General features: G+C 43.8%; 1 protein-coding gene across 1 annotated transcript in view; it reads right to left on the reverse strand.

The window, feature by feature from the left end:
• MAN2B2 (mannosidase alpha class 2B member 2) overlaps nucleotides 1-15,840 on the reverse strand; it is an 81,116-nt gene that overhangs the window by 24,949 nt on the left and 40,327 nt on the right. Inside the window, 9 exon segments of the mRNA XM_030563250.1 lie at nucleotides 707-819; nucleotides 3,702-3,845; nucleotides 4,430-4,622; nucleotides 4,732-4,842; nucleotides 4,948-5,200; nucleotides 7,538-7,729; nucleotides 11,666-11,922; nucleotides 13,262-13,395; nucleotides 15,206-15,392. Of these exon segments, the coding sequence (XP_030419110.1) occupies nucleotides 707-819; nucleotides 3,702-3,845; nucleotides 4,430-4,622; nucleotides 4,732-4,842; nucleotides 4,948-5,200; nucleotides 7,538-7,729; nucleotides 11,666-11,922; nucleotides 13,262-13,395; nucleotides 15,206-15,392 (1,584 nt within the window).

Genomic DNA, 15,840 nt, shown 5'->3' on the forward strand with positions numbered 1-15,840 from the left:
CCACCCCCAACTGCAGCAGGGCCTGGGTTGTCCCCCCTAGAAGAGGCATCATCCCATGTTACCTCCCCACCCCAGTAGCAGCCTTCAGGAGCGCTCCCCTCCCAGCAGGTAAGATTTAGTCACAGGTATTTCAGTGGACAGGTCACGGAGCAGTGACTTTTTGTTTATTGCTCATGACCTGTCCATGACTTTTATTAAAAATACCTGTGACTACAACGTAGCCTTAGTAATGGCTATTGTGGTGAAGGGTAGGGGAAAAAATGAACTCTAACCTCAGCAAGAGGCAGAGTTTTGCCAGTAGTCTCAGTAGCAGCATTACTGGGTCCATTTTTTGAGTAGTTTCCAATTAAAGGAAGAGGAAGGTTATGTTTTTTGCAACAAGATTCCTCTTCAGCAGTCAAAGATAGGCTGAGGGTTTAGCTACACGGTGGGGTAATGTGTTTTACAGAGAGTGATTTCCAAAGCATGCTAATGTGATGCACGGTATCTGGTCTTTGTATTAAAAGGTTCTCTATTGTACTTTAACATAGTCCAATTTGAAAAAGTTCTACATTAAAGCACACTTTAGTGCACACCAGAAAGTTTGACATGGGCCAATTAATGCACAACACATTAGTGCATTTAGAAATCACACTTCAGTAGAGTGCATTACCCCACTTTGTAGACAACCCCTAAGCAGTGCTTTGGCAGGAGTGATTAATTTTACTTTTAGATTCACTGTTGCAGGCTGTGATAGCACAGGATCCTCTCCCACTTCATACATATGCCTGATTCTTAGAAGTACACGTCTGAAGTCTGCATCCTCTTGCTTTCGTATACCTAAAAAACAAAAACAGGTTTTATTATTTAATGCTAAAAACTCAAGGTTTCTGTTGACAGTTACTCACCTCATATGTCTTGTTTTAAACTAAGGGTACGTCTACACTACGGGATTATTCCGATTTTACATAAAATGGTTTTGTAAAACAGATTGTATAAAGTCGAGTGCACGCGGCCACACTAAGCACATTCATTTGGTGGTGTGCGTCCATGGTCCGAGGCTACCGTCGATTTCTGGAGCGTTGCACTGTGGGTAGCTATCCTGTAGATATCCCATAGTTCCCGCAGTCTCCCCCGCCCATTGGAATTCTGGGTTGAGATCTCAATGCATGATGGTGCAAAAACAGTGTCGCGGGTGATTCTGGGTAAATGTTGTCACTCATTCCTTCCTCCGTGAAAGCAACGGCAGACAATCATTTCGTGCCCTTTTTCCCTGGATTGCCCTGGCAGATGCTGTAGCATGGCAACCATGGAGCCCGTTTTGCCTTTTGTCACTGTCACCGTATGTGTACTGGATGCCGCTGACAGAGGCGGTACTGCAGCGCTACACAGCAGCATTCATTTGCCTTTGCAAGATAGCAGAGACGGTTATCAGTCGTTCTGTACTGTCTGCAATGCCACTGTAAATTGGCGATGAGATGACCGTTATCAGTCGTTCTGTACCGTCTGCTGCTGTCATGGGTGCTCCTGGCTGAGGTCCGCCAGGGGTGCAAAGACTAAAATTGGAATGACTCCCCGGGTCATTCCCTCCTTTATGTTGTATCTAAAAATAGAGTCAGTCCTGCCTAGAATATGGGGCAAGTGTGCTGGAGAACCAGTGTACTAGAGAGCACAGCCGCTCCATGTCAGATCCCGCAGAAATGATGAGTTACATGCCATTCTAGGGGGCGCCCCTGCAACAACCCCACCCGTTGCTTTCCTGCTCCCCCAACCCTCCTGGGCTACCATTGCAGTGTCCCCCCCATTTGTGTGATGAAGTAATAAAGAATGTAGGAATAAGAAACACTGACATGTTAGTGAGATAAAATGAGGAGGAGGCAGCCTCCAGCTGCTATGATAGTCCAGGCAGTACAGAATCTTTTCTTTAGACATGAAAGGATGGGGCTGATGGAGCTCAGCCCCCAGTTGCTATGATGAAGATGGTTACCAGCCGTTCTTTACCATCTACTGGGAATGACCGGGAGTCATTCCTATTTTTACCCAGGCGCCCCCGGCCGACCTCACCTGAGGCCAGCCAGGAGCACTCACAAGCTGATGATGACAATGAATAGCAGTCATATTGTGCCGTCTGCCACCGGGGAGGGAAAGGAAGAGGGTGCTGCTGTTCAGGGCCGCAGCATTGCATCTACCAGCAGCACGCAGAAGACGTACGGTGACATTGAAAAAAGTCAAGAAATGATTTTTTTCCCTTTTCTTTCACGGGGGGGGGGGGGGAGAGTAAATTGACGAGCTATACCCTGAACCATCCTGGACAATGTGTTTGACCCTATAGGCATTTGGAGCTCAGCCAATAATGCAAATGCTTTTCGGAGACTGCGGGGACTGTGGGATAGCTGGAGTCCTCAGTACCCCCTCCCTCCCTCCATGAGCATCCATTTGATTCTTTGGCTTTCCGTTATACTTGTCACGCAGCACTATGCTGAGTCCCTGCTGTGGCCTCTGTCTGGAGATTGTTTTCAAATGCTTTGGCATTTCGTCTTCTGTAATGGAGCTCTGATAGAACAGATTTGCCTCCCCATACAGTGATCAGATCCAGTATCTCCCTTACGGTCCATGCTGGAGCTCTTTTTGGATTTGGGACTGCATCGCCACCCGTGCTGATCAGAGCTCCACGCTGGGCAAACAGGAAATGAAATTCAAAAGCTCGCAGGGCTTTTCCTGTCTACCTGGCCAGTGCACCTGAGTTCAGATTGCTGTCCAGAGCAGTCACAATGGTGCACTGTGGGATACTGCCCGGAGGCCAATACCGTCGATTTGTGGCCACACAAACCCTAATCCGATATGGTAATACCGATTTCAGTGCTACTCCTCTTGTCGGGGAGGAGTACAGAAACCGGTTTAAAGAGCCCTTTATATCGATATAAAGGGCCTCGTTGTGTGGACGGGTGCAGCATTAAAGTGGTAAAATGCTGCTAAAATCGGTATAAACGCGTAGTGCAGACCAGGCCTAAGATTTCAGGAAGAGATTTTCAAAGGTACAAAATACAGGGGAATGTCCAACTCGCATTGACTTATTTACATCAGTAGAATTTGAAGGCCTTAATCCAGCCCAAGCCCCATTGTTTAGGTGCTGCACAGATATCTAGTAAGGCCACGTCCAGACTAGGTATTATTAAAATCGATTTTAGATACGCAACTTCAGCTACGGGAATAACGTAGCTGAAGTCGAATTTCTAAAATCGAGGTACTCACCCGTCTGGACGGCGCGGCATCAATGTCCGCGGCTCTCCGTGTCGATTCCGGAACTCCGTTCGGGTTGATGGAGTTCCGGAATCGATGTAAGCGCGCTCGGGGATCGATACATCGCGTCCAGACTAGACGCGATATATCGATCCCCGAGCAATCGATTTTAACCCGCCGATGCCGCGGGTTAGTCTGGACGTGGGCTAAGAGACAGACTCTACCTCAAAGATCTCGTGGGGGATATTTTCAAAGGGAGTTGGGTGCTTAAATTATCCTTATACTCGTTGAGGCAGGGTCTGTCTTTATTATATGTCTGCGCAGCACAGAGGCTTCTGACCTAGTTCAGGTGCTACTATAATACAGATAATTAATAACAATAGTCACAAAATAAAGGAGGTAGAGAAAAATAGCCTTTGTAAGTGTTACACACTGAATGATCTCCAGCTACAAATGACTTACTGCTAAAAAAGAGAACCTACCTTTGTAAATATTCTGTAGCTGCTCAGTGTGATTGGAGCTGTATGTCCACCCAGGAATGCTTAGAGTCTGGAGATGTAGGTTAGCTGGGAGGGTTACAGGATCTCTCTGAACAGAATGACGTTCTCGATACAGCTTTGGTTTGTCTGAATGTGAAATAAAATAAAAAAAGCTATTATGTAATATGGTTGTGTCAAGAAAGAGGACTCTGGCCAGTGGCACCGCACTGCTTTTGGAGGGGCAGAGTGTGCCCTCCTCCTGTCTGAACTAGACCAGGAGTGGGGGAGGCAATCTCTCTTCAGATGTTCTGAAGTACTAAGCTGAAAGCAGCATGATTTGAACTAGCTGAAAAGTATATTAGTACCCAGTAAAGCACGTTTCACCAAGTCTTGCTGCTGCTATTCTACTACATGCCTTTTTTATTTGAAAAATGTTTTAAACTTGGACTCAAAAGTTCTCTCAGTTAGCTACTGTGGCCAAGATTTTCAGCCAATGGATGCCTAGAGTTAGGGTCCTAAATCTACAGAGCCATGCACATGAAAAGTAGCCCCATTTTCAAAGGTGCTGATCATCCAGCACCTCCTCTTAAAGGGCAATGAGAAAACGTGGGTGCTCACCTTGGAAAAGGCGGGCCAGCTGTTGAGGCACCTAAATATAGACTTAGGAGTCTGACTTTAGGTAAAACAAAGGAACAATTCTTAGTTTTAAAAAAGGTAAGTAGAACAGTTACCTGTTAGCTCTCCATACATAACAACTGGTCTGTGTTCTAAAGCCAGAGCACTTGACTGATACAGAACATCAGCGGCCGACTTAGTTCCTAAAATGAGCCAGAACATTGGCCGAACCACTGAGGTGTCATTCAAAGTGAGATTGTAATTCAGGTCCCACTCAAGGTTATTCCACAGTCTCCTATGAAGCATCACCTGCATGATGAAGATAAATGCCAGAACGGTCATCAGCCATCATGCTTTATTCAGATCACAGGGAGCCATAAAATTACTGTTTTATTGTAAAAACATTTTCATTCATTACCTCCACTTGCCCATTTCCTTGACTTGAGACACCATGAGATCTTTCTGCAAGCAGAATCAGCCTCATGCGGTCATCCTCAATGTAGGCAGTCTGGACCATAGGATAATAGTTCTGAAGACACACAATAAATCAAATGACAAAAACATTAAGTTTGTGCAACATAACGGAGCACGAACAGCATACACACTTGATTTTGGATTACAGCTTTATGCCTACCCGAGCCACGCTATTATTCACAAAGACCTTGTATGGTCTCTTCTGCATCTGATAGCCATTGTTGTCAGTGTGAAGTGTCTGCTTAGTGTTTAAATTTGTGCTTGTTCTGAAGATTGCCTCACGATTTAGTTCCAAAGGTCCAACCCTGTATTCTTGCTCTATCCTGTGGCAAAGCAGCTTATCATCATAACCTCCTGGCACACTGTAGATTCTTGAATACGCTACATACATGTAATCCTGAGCGGTTGTATTCCTACAAAACAAGAGGGTAAATAATGTGAAGTTTAGCAAATTAAACTAATATTTGATTAGTTATATCAGGTCAGTTTGCATTATTAATAAACCTGCAGTATTTTGTCTGGATTTCATCTGCTTTGTGTAACTAGTGAAATGATTTTTAGCTTTTCAAATTTCAGAGATCCAGTTTGTATTAAGGGAAATTCTACAGTATTCCTTGGTGTCCCAGGTGCTGTGTGTGTGTGTGGGGGGGAGGAGGTGTGTGGGGCGCATTCATTTTACTTCATGTTCTTATTTTGGATTGTTTAAAATTATAGCTAATTTTTCTGTCATTTCTCTTTAATACACTCTTAAGTGGAAGGATATTATCATGTTTTCACTCTCATAGTCATATAAGTATAGACTACAGTACACACTTCTATTACTATAGAGGTAAAAAAAAAAATTCCTTACATACAAAATGAATATTATTCAAATGGAAAGTCTATCTAGAACATATTTACTTTCCAGTTGAATTGCTACACAGACAAGTATTGCAAATAACAATGTAAACATATATTTACATTCGGGGACGATATAAACAAACCTGAGTTCAGTTTTCCCATCTAAAGAACATGAATTTTCATATACAAATTCCATTTTATATCTTCTATGTGTACAGTAATTCCAAATCTTTCTTGACATAATAACCATCTTTGTGCATTGCAATTTCACTTAAAGTAACAGAAAACTTAAATAAAACAACCATCAGCTAACAAAAAAAATTAAAAGGTAGTTGACTGTAAATACTCTTAAATAGAGAAAAAGTAGCTAGTTCTTCAGAGTTCAAAGAAAAGAGATCTGAATGCCTCATTGTTGAGGATTCAGTTCCCTCTTTTGTCTTTAATTAGCTCTTTTTCCAATGTGCAGATAGCGGTTTACACTCTAATTAGAGACCTGTCAAAATTCAACCAAAATAGAAGATTCATGATCTCAGCAGACTTGAATCTTGTTTTTGAATTGCACGGACACTCCATGTTAAAAAAAAACCCAACCAACCCCAACTGAACACACATTTCTAACTTTCCTCACCTCAATAACAAAACCCACAGTTGCACCATTAAACTAGGTACTTAATCAATGTCTTCTTCAGTTACAAGTTAAACGGAATCTACTAAGAGCTGTACAACACACATATGTCACTGTTTAGAGATGACTGTACAGCAGTGGTCACCAACCGGTCGATTGCAATCGACTGGTCGATCCTAGAGGATCTCCCAGTCGATCACAATCTCCAGTGGTAGTGGGGCTGCCACTAAGGCAAACTCCCTGACTACCTCCTGGAAGCAGCCAGCGCAGTCGCGGGGGGACAGGAGTCTCCCTCTGCATGCTGCTTCTGCCTGCAAGCACTGCCCCAGTAGCTCCCATTGGCCAGGAATGGGAAGCTGTGGCCAATTGGAGCTACAGGGGCGGTGCTTGCAGAGAGGGGCAGCATCTGGAGCCACATGTGCCCCCCAGAGACGCGCTGGCCCCTTCTGGGAGTGGTTTGGGGCTGGGGTAGGCAGAGAGCTGCCTTAGCCTTGCTGCGTCTGCCGCTGACTAGGAGCTGCCAGAGGTAAGTGCTGCCCAGCGAGATGCCACGCCGCAACCTATAACCCCATCCTGGAGCCAGCACCCCATACACCCTCCTGCACTCTAAACCTCCTCCTGCACTCCAATCCCCAGCATGAGCCCCCTCCTGGAGCCAGCACCCCGTACCTGATCCTGCACCCCAACCCCCAGCTCCGAGCTCCCTCCCAGAGTCAGCACCTCAAACCCCTGCCCCGGTCTTGACCCCCTCTTCCAGAGGCCAGCACCTGTACCCCCTCCTGCACCACAACACTCTGCCCCATTCTGGAGTCCCCTCCTGCACCCAACTTCCTCCCTGAGCCTGCAGCCCCTCCCGCACTCCAATCCCCAGTCCCAGACAGGAGTTCCCTCCTGCACCAAAACTCCCTCCTAGAGCTTGCACCCCTCACTCCCTCTTGCACCCCCAACTCCCTGCCCCAGGTTCAGCCCAGAGTCCCCTCCCACACTGTGAACCCCTTGGCCCCAGCCCAGAGCCCTCACTCCCTCCCAAGCCCGTACCTCAGCCCGGTGAAAGTGAGTGAGGGTAGGGGAGAGCAATGGAGAGAACGCGGGGATGGAGTGAACAGGGCAGGGCTTTGGGGAAGAGAAGGGGCCTCGGGGAAGGGAGAGGGTAGATCCTGGGTTGCCCTTAGATTCAAAAAGTGATCTTTGGAGTAAAAAGGTTGGAGACCACTGCTGTACAGGATTACTCCCACATGTGTGAAGAGGATGAAAATTCAAGTGAGGTTCAATCACACCCAAGTACCTGTAAAAATATTGCCTGATCTCTCTCACTAGGTTTCCAGAAACAACTTCCAGTCCCACTGCTTTTGATTCTTCAACAGCTGATCCATTTGGGGTAAATAAGTAGTTATCTGAAATGGGCCCCTTCCTCACATCTCCATTCACATGATATTCAAGAAACTCCTGAGTTACTTCAACAGTTTGGTTAGTCTTCCTGTAAATCCATAAAGGGGAAAATGTATTATATAGATATACACTGTGTAAGTATTATCTGCAACGCTTAATTGCAAGGGCAATGAGGATGGGAATCTTAGAAAGTATCTGTTTCTTCAGCTAAAATGAATAATTAATAATTAAGGAGGCACCTGGGCAGACATGGGTGCTCCTGGCCGGCCTCGGTGAGGTCGGTTGGGGGCGCTTGGACAAAAATGGGAATGACTCCAGGTCAGTCTCTTCTTTAAGTTTCGTCTAATGGAGATTCAGTCCTGCCTGGAATACCATGCCAGCTGGAGGGTTCTGCCTCAGGCTGCTCTCCCAGCCAGCAGCACTGTGCGGTTGCACCTACCCCAGCCTACCCCTTGCTCCTATGGCTCATGAAGCCTGGACAGCAGTAAGGAGCAGTTCAACTATAGGCTGAGAAAGTACAGAATGGTGGTAGAATGTGTCTTTGGACGTTTAAAAGCTCGCTGGCGCAGTATAGACTCAGTTAGACCTCAGTGAAACCAATCATTCCACTGTTATTACTGCTTGCTGTGTGCTCCACAATATCTGTGAGAGTAAGGGGGAGACGTTTATGGGAGGTTGAGGCAAATTGCCTGGCCGCTGATTACACGCAGCCAGACACCAGGGTGGTTAGAAAGCACAGCAGTGCGTGCTGTGCATCAGAGAAGCTTTGAAAAACAGTTTAATGACTGACCAGGCTATGGTGTGAAAGTTCTCTTCATTTCTCCTTGATGAAAACCCACTCCCTTGGTTCACTCTACTTCTCTGTAAGCCAACCGCCCACCCCTCCCCCACCTTTGATCTCTGCTTGCAGAGGCAATAAAGTCATTGCTGTTTCAAATTCATGCATTCTTTATTAATTCATCACACATATGGGGGGATAGCTGCAAGGTACCCTGGGAGGAGTGGAGGAGGACAGAAGCACAGGGGTGAGGTAGTTGTTGGGCCACCCCCCAGAATGGCATGCAGGTCATCAGAGAAGTGGCATGTCTGGGGCTCTGACCCAGAGCGGCCGTTTGCCTCTCTGGTTCTTTGGTATGCTTCACACAGCACTGCTGCAGGTCCCTGTTATAACCACTGTCCTTCATGCCCTTGGAGTGTTTTTCAAATATTCCAGCATTTCGTCTTTTGGAACAGAGTTCGGATAGCACGGATTCATCTCCCCATACAGTGATCAGATCTAGAACTTCCTGTTCGGTCCAAGCTGGAGCTCTTTTGCGATTCTGGGACTGCATGGTCACCTGTGCTGATCAGCTTGCCATGCTGGCCAAACAGGAAATGAAATTCAAAAGTTCGCGGGGCTTTCCTGTGTACCTGGCCAGTGCATCTGAGTTGAGAGTGTTGTCCAGAGCGGTCACAATGGAGCACTCTGGGATAGCTCCCAGAGGCCAATACCATCAAATTGCATCCACACTACCCTAAATTCGACCCAGCAGGGTCGATTTCAGCGCTAATCTCGTTGGGGAGGAGTACAGAAATTGATTTTAAGAGCCCTTTAAGTCGACAAAAATGGCTTTGTTCTGTGGATGGGTGCAGGGTTAAATTGATCCAACACTGCTAAATTCGACCTAAACTCGTAGTGTAGACCAGGGCTCAGTGATTATGAAGCTCTATGTCAGTGTTAACATTATTAATGGGCCATTTGTGTGTAAAGCATTAATTTCCCACAAAACCATTAGCAGTTCTGCCACAGCCATTGACTCAGACATAGCGGGAATGAAGACTCCACGCAGTAAGTTGGCTCAGCCGGAGGCTGACACTTTATTGAAGTCTTAAACCACCTCAAACACTAACTATCTGCAAAATGGTCCAGTGTGGACATCCAGCTAAATACAATGGGGGGAGGAGAAACAGGGCCACAGAGGACGACTACCTTTCCCCACCATTCCAAAACAAGCCTTATGGTACTGAACACCCTTTCTGACACCCCCACTACCCTTTCCTCGTATGAGGGTTTATACAGGGATGGTGTGCCCCATCAGATACATCAGCAGGGGGTAGAGAAAAGTTATAGAGAGGGACAGGGGAGAAGAAGAGCCTTCAGATATAGTATTTGTTTATGGATTCCTCAAGCTTTTCCCATGCCAAGGGACCTGCCAGAACTTCAACAGTGAACTGTAACGTTTCAATATTACACACCACAGTAATAGGCCTCACCCACACAAATGCAGATCTGGGTTCACAGTTTCTATCCTCCAAATTATTAAGGTTGGTGTTTGAATCCAGATTTTTAATTTATCTCCATTCTAGAGAGAGGTCCCTAATTTTAAAATGTGGACATGGAATCTGATCTTTCTCAATGTTCAGATCCAGGGCTTTGGTCCAGGCCCATCTCTCATAATAAATAATAAATAATAATAATAATAATAATAATGCTTATCACTTTCCATCTTCAAAGTACTGTACAAACATTAACTAGTAACCAGTTAATCTTCCAAATACCCCTGTGAGGGGAATGATTCTAAGCAAAAACACCTCTGTGAATGAGATCCAAAATCATTAGTAAGAGGCATGTGCCGCCTTGAAAACTATAGGCTTGATCCGTCTGCTGGTGTAAATCAGCGTAACTCCACTGAAGTCAAAGGAGCTATGGCAATTTACACCATATGAGGATCCGGACCTGTAAACGGACAGATGTATTTAGTTAGTTTGCACTTGGTCAGTTTTCTGGGTTTATTTCCTTTTATTATGCTTCAATAAAAGGAATGTCACGTTCACTTTAAGAAGTTCTCTTTGTTCCCATCCCAGAGCTAGCAGTTTTAGAGAACACAGAATGATTACTGATGATGAGGAGAGCACTTGGCCATTGTTACATCATGAGAGATCATATAAATTCACTGTAGATTCATATTGTATCTGTAACAGGATATACTGGTGTAAGACGAAAGGGGGACAGAAGACCCCATTTCCAGGGTATTGGAATAAACAAAGACCCAGAAAATGACCTGGTAGCAGAAGTGAGGAAGCAGGACTGGGGTACTGGGAGTTGGATGAGGGGGAACCCCCCTCCCCAGGACACTGTTCCTTTAAGGTCCCAGGATCAGGAGCCCTCTAGTGTGGGGTGGGGCAGGTTTCCCCTCTCTCCTAGCAATCAGGATGACCATTCTGGAGGAGGGCAGTATATAGACTGCCTTCTCTCCCAGAACAGGGGAGACACTAAAGAAGACGGAAGCCAGGGCCAGAGGGCTGACCTCCGGACAGAAAGGGTTGGCACTGATGGCTTTGGGGGGTGCAGACTGGCAGAGGAAGAGCTCTCAGCATGGCAGAAGAACTGAAGCTAAGTATGAACTGTTGAATTGTGTTTATGGACTTCATGTTGACGGCTCACTGGGAATTATTTTGAGATTAAGGACTCTGAGGACTGCATGAACTTTATTTGAGGTTAAACCAGCCCTGGGAAGGGGTGCTGTGAACCGCATCAGAGAGTGTGTGGAATGTTTAAGGGCCCCATCAGAACGGGCTAATGAGCAGGGTGCCTGCAAAGTCATAAGGGGTGACCTGGGCACCCTGTTATAGTATCTATTAAATATACTTGATCCCCTAAAGTTAGTACATTATAAAATTTAAGTTAGTTAACCATAATATTTTGGGGAAGTTCTACGGCCTATGCTATACATGAGGTCAGCTGAGATGATCACAGTGATCCCTTCTGGCCTTGGAATTATGAATCAATGAATATTACCCTGACTACACAGATTCAATACAATAGGGAAAAAAAGCATGATCTAGGAATAAGACCATTCATTAGCTGACTTCACAAAATGAGCAGAAGAGAGAAGTTTTCAAGTCCTTTGATTGTAAAGTACTTGTTAGTCGTTAATTCTCAGAGCATAATATTTGATCAAGTACCTGGATTTCCTTTTTTAAAAAGGGTTTTGCTTATCCTAAAATGTTGTTTGACTAAAATTAAAAATGATGGTAGCCTCACCTGTCAGTAATGCTGTGCATTAGATTAGTATTTTGGTCCAACATCACTGTGTAGCAGTCGTTAAGCACAGGAATCAGACGTCTACTCTGACGATCAGCATGCTTTATGACTTTTCGTCCATATTTAACTGATCTCGCAATGAATGCAGATTCATTGTCAGCTGATAACTTAACACTGTATCTTTGGTAACTGAGACCACTTAGTGTGACAAGAATATACAAATCATAGGTAAAGGGGGATTCGGCTGAGCCCTGGATCTGCAAGTTGAGAAAGAGAGAGAGAGAGAGAATGATATTGTATTTCAGACAGAGCTAATGCGTATATTTCTAACATGCATATCTGTAAAGTCTCACCTGGTATTTTCACAGAAGAATTTCCAAACATGTCTACCTTTAAAATTTAGAATTATGATGTTCTTTTGTTCTGTTTTGATAAGGGACGGGGCGAAATAATTTAGCAACCTCAATTTAAGATTCACAGTTTTGTTGGGAATTAATATTAGTGTCAGACTATGAGATTAGATAATATTTTAACCAACTCCTTGCCAACATGAAACCAAAGCTATTGATTTAAATCAAATCCATCTTAAAATACCACTGTAATTGAAAAAAACAAAAACCAACGCAAACCTCCCTTGAAATTAACAAAAAAGATGAATGACAGAAAAATGATTGGAACGTCTGGGGTGTTCCTCAGAGGCTGCCTACACACTTCAAAATTGTGTTTTAAATCACTGTTTCCTAAACAGTGGATCCCAACCTACCAATGGTCATGGAAAGGTTCTGGATAGGTTAATCCAACCCTAGGTATGGCAACCAATCACTGGGCCCTGGCCTAGACAAACATACAATTCTTCCAGCCTGGTGACGATGGGATGAGTGAAAAGCAAGCCTGCCTAGTGGCTTCTACCCTGCAGGTCTGGGCCTGCTTGCCCACTCTGAACACTGTGACCTGGCACCCAGGGTTGCAGTATCAAGCAGGTTTAGTTCAACTGCTCCTCTGTCATGGCAGAGAGGAGGCAGGGACAAACCTGATTGGTGCTGTAAACCCACGTGCCAGGTTGCAATGCCACTCACTGAAATTTGACCTGGACACCCCTCCATCGTAACACAGGGGAACCAGGTCAAACCTGAGTGACGTTTCAAGCTTATTCATCAAGTCGACATGCCTGGAGGAGGGAGCCGGGCCCAGCCCTGCAGGACAGGAACTGCCACTGTGGGAGAGAGAGCCCGCCCCACACTCACCCAATTCCACACACTCCTCCCTTGGGGCCTCTTTTATTTCCTTAACGTGCCAAATAATTTCAAATCCTTGTAAAATACACAGGATCCTCCCCCTTGTCCTAAATATTATACGTTTTGGTGATACTTTCTGTTCTGGGAAAGTAAATTGGACTGAATAACAGATTTACAGGCAGAGTGCTTGATTACAGGAGCAACACCAATATAATCATGTTGTTGTTTCTAATTTACAGAAGAAGTATCAGGTCTCGCTAAGAGGGTGGAAGAGAAAAAAAGGGAATTGGAAATGACTGTACTGTAATGAGTCAGTTACAAAGAGAAATGCAATATATACATTAACATAACCATGCAGTACCTGTGCCGGTACAGGATGTCCCAATTCATCATACACACTGACTGCTGAGTAGCTCATAGCAACAACGACAAAGGTAGTGATGTTCCATGCCAGGGGATTATAGACAATAATGTATTGTTCAACATTCCTTGTACCTTTTCATGCACACAAAGTAAAAATACAGCTTTAAAATAAGAAACAGTAATGCACAGTCATTTTTCTTTTAAGGAACATATTACCCAGGTACAATAGCATCACCATCTTATAAGGTTTCAATCTAAAAAATACACCTCAAAGAGTATATCATGGTTACACATTCAGATCTATATTTATAATATGGCATAAAGCCAATGCCCCTTTGGTACAGTATATTATTCTTATGTTTGAACCACACAAAGGCCCAGAATTCAGAGAAATACATTTGACATTAATATTAATTACAACAGGTTAGCCACTAAGTGATGATAGTAAAAAGTTCTCCTCTATTTACAATTATACTGCCTAAATACCAACAGTGTTATGCAGGAGATTCTATAGGGAAACCTAATTTCAGTATCCCGTAAACAATGCACAAGCTGCTGCTCAAAGCTCTGTTTTCATTCAACAATAATAAAAGTCTCCAAAACAAATGATTTTTTTTAAAGGAACTCCATAATCATCATGGAATAAACAGACTCCTAGAACACATTAATAAATTCTTGCATATCCTGGCAGTAAATCATAAGGAAAATCTTCCATAAAGTTGACTACTGTATATCCTAGACTCCTTCCTCCAGTTAGGAAGACTAGTTAAGGAACTGTCTTTGTCATGTCACATTCTCCTTTGGACACATGTCTGAAGGCAGAATTTGGGGTCCAGTCCTGAAGTCTTTAGTCACACAAAGCTCTGGGTCTCTACTGCATTATCTTTGGTTTTGGGTGCCTGAGACTTGGTGGCTCAGATGCCTTGCTTCTGTTTGCTTGAGGGTTGGTGGGTATCCTTGGTACATGGCCTCTTCCAAACTATGGCTTACAATTAGAGTTGAACATTCAGTTCCAGAAAAAGGGGGCGCACACACACACACATCCAGAAAAATAATCAGTTCAGGCTTTAGAGCTTTTTAGAATTTTCAGTTAATTGGAGGGAAAAAAATCAATCAATCAGTTTTGGATCTGTTCTAGACAGGGAGTCAAACATGGGTCTTCCACATCCCAGGTGAGTGTCCTATTAGGCTAAAGGTTATTTTGGGGGGTGGGGTGGGGAGGGAAGGAGAGAGAACGGGACAGCAGCACTGGTGGCAGTACCAGCACCAGCTCCTCCTCTGGCCATTTTGTGAATGGTCAAAATTATGTATGTCCAACAGTTGCAAGTATTTTAATAGATTCATAGATTCCAAGGCCAGAAGGGACCATTATGATAATTAAGTCTGACCTATGTAACATAGACCACAGAGCTTCCCCAAAGTAATTTCTAGAGCATATCATTTAGAAAAACACCCAATCTTGATTTTAAAAAGTGTCAGTGATGAAAAAATCTACCATGACTCTTGGTAAACTGTTCCAATAGTTAACTAACCCTCCCTGTTAAAAAAATTATGCCTTATGTCCTGTGTGAATTTGCCAAGCTTCAACTTCTAGTCACAGGATTGTGTTATACTGTTTTCTGCTGTATTGAAGAATCCATATTAAATATTTGTTCCCCATGTAGGTCCTTATATACTATGATAAAGACACCTCTTAACCTTCTCTTTGTTAAGCGAAAAAGATTGAGCTTCTTGAGTCTATCACTGTAAGCCATATTTTCTAATCCTTTAATCAAGGATTTGGGTTGACCAAATTGCATTTTTCATTTAATAAACTATTTGTCCGAAAAACTTTGCCCAGCTCTACTTACAGAGATAACACTTCATCCATTTAATGTGAGCAGGAGAATATGCTACCCTTTATACACCAATCTCAAAAACCAAAATGAATTTAAGACATTACCTCGTTTTCCTGTGTCTTTATTGTAAACATAAGAATAGAGTTTTCCATTCTTCTTGGCATTGTCTGTGTCTAAAATTATGGATGCCATCAGTTTCTTCACATTAACTATTCCATCCATCAAGTGATTCATATACATGTCCTTCACCTTGGGGGATTCTGTCCCTGTTATACCATCATGGTGCTGAACCTTACATTTGAAAGGGATTTAAAAGTTACAATCCACTTGAATCCCAAGTTTAGGTTTGCACTTCAATTACTATGAATAAGTCATCACCACACGTGAGATATATTAATGTAATGCTTTCCTACAACTGTAGTCTCAAATTTGTATTTTGACTATTCCTAAAGAGTAATAAATGAAGCAAGATCGTCAAAGACAAGACACGCAAAGATTTCCATCTCCCTTTGCCTTTCAGTGTGAGATTATTATAAACGCCTGCTTACATAATCAGCAATTGGGTCATAAAAAGTGAAATACATAAGCACAGATTTTTTTTTCTGGGTCTCAATTTAGCCTTTAATTTTACAACACACTATTACCTCCACAGTTCATTGCACCCTGTGACTAGGTGCTGCAGCATATAAAGGGTTAACAGGTCCCAACAGGCCACATGGCTGCTGTGGTCAGAGTGTAA

Source organism: Gopherus evgoodei, chromosome 5 (genome assembly GCF_007399415.2).
Source record: "Gopherus evgoodei ecotype Sinaloan lineage chromosome 5, rGopEvg1_v1.p, whole genome shotgun sequence".
Taxonomy (NCBI): Eukaryota; Metazoa; Chordata; order Testudines; family Testudinidae; genus Gopherus; species Gopherus evgoodei.